This window comes from Coffea arabica, chromosome 10c, assembly GCF_036785885.1.
Source record: "Coffea arabica cultivar ET-39 chromosome 10c, Coffea Arabica ET-39 HiFi, whole genome shotgun sequence".
NCBI lineage: Eukaryota > Viridiplantae > Streptophyta > Magnoliopsida > Gentianales > Rubiaceae > Coffea > Coffea arabica.
In genome coordinates, this window is record NC_092329.1 from 53850024 (window position 1) to 53858531 (window position 8508).

The 8508-nt window shown below is 33.7% G+C and overlaps 1 protein-coding gene across 1 annotated transcript; it reads right to left on the bottom strand.

Moving 5' to 3' along the window:
• Positions 1-230: 230 nt before the first annotated feature.
• On the bottom strand, positions 231-7501 carry LOC140015690 (uncharacterized). The gene is made up of 6 exons (XM_072068452.1): positions 7364-7501; positions 5634-6212; positions 4913-5062; positions 4427-4597; positions 3038-3630; positions 231-1105 (listed from the first exon to the last, which is right to left on the bottom strand). The coding sequence occupies exons 1-6, from the start codon at positions 7416-7418 to the stop codon at positions 443-445; spliced, it is 2211 nt and encodes a 736-aa protein (XP_071924553.1). The 5' UTR covers positions 7419-7501; the 3' UTR covers positions 231-442.
• Positions 7502-8508: the final 1007 nt, after the last annotated feature.

An 8508-nucleotide genomic window follows, 5' to 3' on the forward strand; every position in this document is an offset into this window, starting at 1 on the left:
AATAATAATATGCTTGGTGACATAATATTATAATATATTACTTGTATCCACATACTACACACATTGTGTATTTAATACTTTTTTGAACGTCAACAACCTCTATCTAAAATTTAGTTAAGTAATACTAAACAACCATCTACAAGCATACATAACGAAACTATCATATTAGTAGCAAACAAATATAATTTTGTTGTACTATTATAAACACAAATGGATTACCCAGGAATCAATTACATTCAAAAGAAATATATGGAGCACACTTTATTCCTTATTTTATGTGTAGCTAATACCAACCATAGGTATCTTATTACAAGACATGAACACGTAAACAAGAAACTCGCAAGGAGAAATTAAAGTTTTAAGAGTAAAAGATATTCAATATACTCATGTGAAAGCCATCTCTATAATGGTAAACAAATTAGCAGCAAATTGTGGAATGAGGTCAAACCCTGTCATTTGCCAATAATAGACGGTGGCCAATTTTCCTGAGACGCCAAGACTTGCGATCCCTTTGTCCCTGAAAAATGCCAGGTCCAGATTTGAAAAGGAGCGCTTGCAAAAGCAAAGGAAGCTGCAACCAGGTGAAAATGATAACGGGGAAACAAGCAGCGACAGTGATGGGGATGTAAGCCCAGTTAAGCCTTGTCTGAAGTGACAATCCTATTGCTGTGCCAAAAGATATCATCATTGTCCCTACAGCGACACCCAAGGAAATTAGACCTCTCAGTAAAACCTTGGGAAGTAAGTCCAGAAAATCGTCTTCTGTATATCTCGATGTTTGCATCGAGAGGAACATGAGCAGAGAAATGGCGGAGAATATCATGGAAAACGCGTTTGATATGGAAAATGCCAGGAAAAGTTTTTTCCTGCCCAGAATCGGGACGCCCGTGTTGCCATTGTTGCCACCGGGTACAGTTATCATAGCAGCAAAGGCAACTGTTGCGACCAGAGTAGCTACGACCATGCACGAATTTGACATATCCTTCATCCATTCCTTTGCATTAGTTAGCAAATCTTTATGCTCATCAAAGAATAATTCTCGAGGTGTTTTTCCACCCGAGTTCTTTTCTGTCCTTAACTCAAAATAGACTAAAGCTTCCACGGCCTGCATGCAGTTACTTAGAGGATTAATCGATGTTTATGCACTTAATTTGCTAATAATTTATAGCAAAACTACAAAAATTATGGATATGAAGTTAAATAAAGTTTTGGGCCAGCTATTATACTTTTGGGAGAATTGCAGTTTTGGTCCCCAATGTTTGTGGTCTTTGTTATTCCAACCACAGCAAATATGGTCCACAAAAGTTTCCGATTTTAGGTAGATCTACGACAACTAATGAAAAATTACAATATATAATAGTCAAATTCAAATTGGAGTTAATCAAAATTTTCAATTTTCCATTTTTGGTCCCTAATTTTTGAAATTTTGATCAATATGGTCCTTTATGTTTCAAATAGTTATATTTAAGTTTTTCAAATGAAATAAAATGTGAACTAAATTTAAATAGATAACAAATGTGTTCTGAAATCTTTATAAAAATTCCTAAAATCACTTCACGTTAACTCAACGCTATCTTTTAGCCTAAAAACATATCTATTTGTTAAATTAATTATAATTGAATAACAATGTATGGATGATATTTTAAAAATTAGAACTAAATTTAAATAGATAACAAATGTGTTCTGAATTCTTTATAAAAATTCCTAAAATCACTTCACGTTAACTCAACGCTATCTTTTAGCCTAAAACATATCTATTTGTTAAATTAATTATAATTGAATAACAATGTATGGATGATATTTTAAAAATTAGTGAAAAATGGAGAATCCTAATTAGTATATAACTTTATTGTAATACTATTATATTAATTGTCGTGTGATTTGTAGAGATAGGCTTCAATTAGTTTTGGTTGGGAATCTTGACTACATTAATAAGTAAAGGTAATTACCAAATGACGTACTCTTATAAATTTTTTAAAATACTTCTTTTTGTTTTTTCTTGTCTTTCCTTCTAAATTAAATATTTTAATAATAAAATTTTAATGTACTCATATATATGTTCACTTGCATTGATAATTCTATCAAGAATTTAAACAATTATATAAAATGCTTGTTTATTTGAAACCTAATTGACAACTAATTGAAATGCCAAAAAATACAATAGGAAAAATTATTTTCAATCAACTTAATTACATTTACTTTTTAAAGGGATATTAAATTGAGTGATTAATTATTAGTATAAGTAAAAAATGATAACATTGATTATCAATTATTTATTGATATAATTAGATGTATTTTGCCAAATTGGAGACCAACTATGCAAAAAAGAAGAAATATATTAGAAATTAGTAGCATGATTAATGAAATAAAGAAACAAAAAACGAAGAAGAAAGGTTTGTTTAGTTTTTTCATATTTTTTGATACTAGATTTTTTTAGTACGAATAATACAATTTCAACCCAATTTATATTTAGTTCCGCTATAAAACTGCCAATATTACTATTCAAAACTTAAGAGACTATAATGATTCATATTCCAAACTTTGGGGACTAAAAATATAAAGTCAAAATAGTTGACTAATAGAAATTTGATTTTGACCGTTAGGAAAGATTGAATTTCTTTTAGTTGTCCTAAATTTATCTAAAATCAGAAACTTTGAAAACCACATTTGCTTTGATCAAAACATCAAGAACTAGTTCACAACACCAAATATTGGGAATCAAAACTACAATTCTCCCGATACTTTTTGATGTTACACTTTTGTGGCACAATACATTTTATTTTGGGGTAACACTACTATTTGTCTCTTTATTGCAAAATTCAGTAGGGCCATTGGGACAACTATCATTCTAAAATGTGGCGTAGAATAGGTGTGTTATTATAAGTGTAACAAAGAACCCAAAACCTTTTAGAAATGCGATGGGTGCCTAAAAGTAAATGGGATATATATGTATAAGTAGACATGTATATTGTATGGGAAGTAAATAGTATTCTGTAGACGGTTTGAGATAGAATTGCCAAAACATTGCATTAGTTACCTTGAACCATTGCAATTCTCGCTGCATCTGAAATGCAGGACCTGGGACGGATTGGAGTTGAGGTGTAGGAGCCAATTTTGCTGCCAGATGAAGGGAATTATTTTTCCCCTCAAGTTGCAAGTCGGCATACGCCTTTGTATTTTTTCCAATCAAATTAATCAAGTAATTAAATATCTCCACTCGGCGATGCTCAATAGCTACATGCAACAACAAACGTCCGGTAGGTATGTTCGCATATTGACCGTCATCCAACGTGAAATGTCCGGTGGATGTGTCTGTATATTGATCATCATGCAACAGCAAACGTCCAGTGGCCGTATATGTATATTGAACACCTGTGCCATCACGCGACGACACACCTCCTGTGGCTGTTTCTGCATACCAAATTAGATCAGGAAAATGTTTTAAACATTCTTGTACAAGTTCATATACTCCATGCTCCACGGCTAAGTGCAAGATTGCAGTTCTATCCTTGGGGATGAAGTAATTCTGAACAAATTCCATTTCTTGTTTTTGCAACTCTTTACAGACAAACTTTACAAGTCTAACTGCATCCAAGTTTCTTTGCATTGTTTTGAACATCTTCCATATTCCTGCGACAAATAGAAGTCAAGGCAAGTAAGCACGCACAAGTTTACGTTTGTACTGAAGATTATTCGGAAAAATATTTTAGGAATAATGGTCTAGCACTTTTTGTGATATAGTTTATGTGAGATGACTGGTAAGAAAATAAAACAGTGATTGGAAAGTGTTTAGAGAGTACTACAAAAATTTTCTAATAAGTAGCCAATCCAAGAACAGAAATTTGATCCGGGTGACTTCAGCTACATTGGATTGAGTATCCAATAACTGTAAAATAAAATCAAAATTGTGAATATTCAAAAAATTACAGGCTTGAGTATTCAATGCATGAAGTTGAAAATTTTAAAAGGGTTAAATTCTAGTAAACCGAAAGTTAGGAAACTACCTAGATCTTTAAAATTCTTTAGAGAACCTACATGTAATTTGAACTAATATGAGAAATGGATGGAGGCTGTCTAAATTGACTGTATAATTTAAAATACTTATTTTGCCCTTTGTTGTTATTCTTGTTTTCAAGGGTATTTATGGTCTTTTAGATATACATTTGTACTGATCCAAGCTTTATTTTTAACGTCAACTAACGTGGAGGGGATATTTGATAAATGTCTTGTCATTCAAGGGGTTTGACTATGATATGGTCATACCACAGGATTAGATTTTATAATCTGGTTAAGCCTCAGAGTATGTAGAAGCAATTAACCCTAAACACTATACGTCACCGAACATTTTTAGCATCCCAAATTATTGGAAGCATAAAGAACTAATAGAGTAATAAACAAAGATAAAGTAGCCATAGAACTTCCAAACCTTTATTGAACTTGCTCATAAATTTGAAGAATAAAACTGCTGAGTCTCGATTCTTGCTGTTAGCAACACCGCTTGTCGGATCTTTGTGCTTGGTTTCCTCCTCATCAACTTGTATAGCAACCCCACTTGTTGAATCTTTGTGCTTAGTTTCCTCCTTATCAACTTGTACCACTAAAGATTAACGAGAATTAGAGTAAAATCGCACAAACTGGAACTGAAAAACTGGAGAACTGCCTATCGCATAGCAATGTACTTGATCCTGATGAACATCAGCCACAAGAAAGATAGAAATCCTAAGCTAAAGTAATGAGCAGGAAAGAAATAAGTTTTACATTGCATTTTTTTTGCTCAAGAAAGTTTTATATACACACACAAGTACGCATGCACGCGTACACACATATACATGCATATATACACACACACATGCATACATATCATAAGTGAATCAGAAACTCTAAGGATGAAGATTCGAAAAGGATTACTTACATTTATACATCCAGGATATCCATGCAGAAATTTTATTTCCACTTGCAAATGCTTTAGGCTGCATTGCGAGTACATGAAGTATGGACATTTTGTTGTGGTTTTCTTTATAAGCTAACTCAGGATATCTCTGAAGGATACGCAAAGCAATATCTGTAAAAGAAATCTATGATCATTAGTATCTTTAGTTTAAGGCATGTAAGTTTTTGTTATTGTTACTTTAGAGGCAAGGATGGAACTTGGGGCGGGCCACCACCGCATGTCCTGGAGATTAAACTATATTATCTCCTCTAATTAAAAATGGAAAGATTTTTTTAAACAAATTATTTATGAATTAGACGATTTGGTCCCAGAATAATTTCATAAAATTTTTATGTTGATTTCAAAATCCTTGCGTATGGACATGAAATTACCTCTCCAAAGTAAATACTCTGGCTTCAGCAATGATCAGATGTGACACTAGAGGTTTTGACTTTTGAGGAATGGGCTTTACTGGCCATGTTATAAAATTGTAGCTAAACCAATAATTTCAAAATTCAAACACCCATGCCCCATATATATATATATATGTAATGATATATAAGGAACTTAATTAAGGGAGGGATTGGTTAAATGGTATAAGAGGAATCAACTTAAGTGAGACATCATGAGTTCGATATCTCTTACTTACATTAAAAAAAAAAATAAAAACAAATAAGGAGCTTGTCTGTACGGGCTGGCTCACCGTATGATCCCGTAGCAGTGATTGCCACAATTAAGTCGGGAGCTGAATCATCCGTGAAGGCATTGCAAACTCTGCCCTCAAGAAGAACAGGCACATTTTCGTCCTCAGTAATTACTTGGCAGAGATACTCCACCATTTTCTTGCTTTGTGATGGATGTCGCCATTTAGCAGCATAGAAGAGGGGGGTAAGTCTATTCACATCCCCAAGGTAAGGCAAATTTGGGTTCTTAGCCACCACTGCTTTGGCAGCGTCCACATCTGCAGCTAAGGCCACGTGATGGAGAGCAGTTCGGCCAAGTTGATCTACGGCCTCAAGCTGCTCCCGAGACAGAATCTTCACTAACTGCTCCACAAACTCTGACCGGCCGCAGCTAGCGGCCACATGAAGGGCTGTCATGCCAAGGTTGGAGATTTTTCTTTTCACTGCATCTGGATCTTGGTCAAAGATGACTTTAGCCTTTTTCCATCTCCCTTTCATTGCAGCTCTGTATAGTTCTGGGTGATTGGCTGAATCAGCTTGAGCATCTTGCTCACCCCCTTCCCCCGTATCCATAAGTCGTTTCAAATCGGCGCCTGGCACTGGCAGTTCAAGTCAATTTAGAAGGGGCCAGGCATACAATAGTAGTAGTATTAATGATGATGATGTGGTGGTTTTTAGGCAATAACATTATTAATAATAATGTAATCATTATTATTAATAATGTCATTGTTATTAATATTATTGTTGTTATTTTTAATTTTTATCAAAAGATTAGTCTTTAACATTGTGTAAATGAACAAATATGAATCTGCATCCAGACCTGTTAATGCATGCACTTTTAGTATAAAGAAACTTAATCCCTTTCTAAGCATTACAACATAACTCATAATTAAGATTTGTACCATTCCAAAACTTACATCTCAATAACTCCAATTATAGAGAGTGGAACGTATTACAATACAATGCCAATATTGTAAACTAGGGTTGAGATCGTTAGTGAAAGTGATCCAACTGTATGACACGATCATGCATAAAGCTCGATAGTCATCATACATTTTTGCAAACATAAGAAACTCTAAATTTAGCACTGACATGAGACTCTTGGAAAGATGCACATATTTCTGCAAACTGTTTCATTATTGTTTAACTATCTATACAATATTAATGTACGAATATCCAAAATAATATGTTAGCCGGCTTAAGTAAGACTGAGCCTATCTTTCTTAGAAGCTTGGCGCGCAATTTTTTGGAGTTCGACTTGAACCGAAGCTCACCTTTTTTCTTAATTGGCTGGATCGGTCGAGTTCGGATTAACTCAACCTCATTGACTGTGGTAGCTGGTCTAAAGAAGATTTAAACCCTTTTTTCCCCTCATCATACTAACTGTCGTAATATGTTATCGTGTGTTGAGAAAGTGTGTATATTCGAGATTTATGTGAAATACATCAAAAGATTTTGGAAACTAAAACTTCAGCAAAAATTTGATATAACTGGCGAACAAGCTACAGCTCAAGAAAGCGGAAGCCTAAGTTTCTATTCAATTTCTAACGCCAAAGTCTAAGGAGCCGAGGCTACAACTTAGTATGAAAAAAAAAAGGGGAAGACCACAAGCTCATGATCTGATGCGGTACAGACTCAAACCGGAACTTTACAAATCACTTAAATTGAGAATTAAAACTTTGACACATAAGTTAAATGAATAAATAGATTTAAAATATTCGAAAACAACCACAAAACAATTAATTCTTACCACGTCTCATCAGTGCTTCAATGTCTTCATTTAACATCACATTGTCGTGCGCCATCTCAAAATTTGTGATCGTTTTCTCTTTGATCAGCCTTTCTACGATAAGCAAGGTTCATGTTTACACTAATTTATAGATAAAAAATAGCAGGCATTCCTCGTACTACATTCTCGCAAATACTTCAATTGTAACATGGTTAAGGAATGATCTCTTGAGTGTTGCAGGGTAAAGCTTTGCATTGGGTTTTACTGTAAGAGAATTCCAAAAACAAAAGGTACTCTCAGACGGTGACGAATGTTGAAGTACATGACATCTTTTTTCTCTCATTTTTTCCTCTTTTTGGAATTTTGATGTTAATGGTTGAAAAAGACTGCTGAACCCATGAGGAGATGAATTATTGTAACAGGAGGAGAACCATTCTTATCAGCTCAATTATCTTTGACTGCTTGTAAGTGAGCTTTATTGTGGCAATTGGTACAAGAGGGAGACTGACTTGGGACTTAGTATTAGATAATGAAGTAATCTCTTATATATATATATATATATTAGAACCTAAAAATGGAATAAATGTAAAAGAAGAATTATTATTTCAAGTTTTGTTTACAATTTATTCGACATTTGTTAACATGTTTTCGAGCAAAAAAATAAAAAAAAATCAGTGTACAAAGATCAATTTTTTTCTTAATTTGGTTGGTGATCGTCTCTAATTTAGTTGAGGATTGTCTCCAATATCAAACTTAGTTGGTAAGCGTGGAATAAACTTTTAGAGACATAGAGCAAAAGCGCTTTTGTAGGATCGACCAATTTCGGCAATGCAACTCTATAACAAGCTCTTTTGTACTGCTAGCTTCCTTGAGTGCACGTGAAGGATTGATACATTCATTAATTTCTAAGTGCTCACCCTTTCTTGTGTCTGGCCAGGTAAGAAGTGGTGGATTGTCAAGTAAGGCGTGGGGAGCCACTTTTATCTATTTAACAATTACTCCATCTGTCTCACTTTGATAATATTAGTCTCCTTTTTCATTTGTTCTAAATTATAATCCATCTTTCAATTAAAATATATTGTTAATTTTTAATATCTCTAAGATATGCTTATTTAATATACTTTGTTATCTATAAATATAACCAATATTATTTAATACAGTCAACT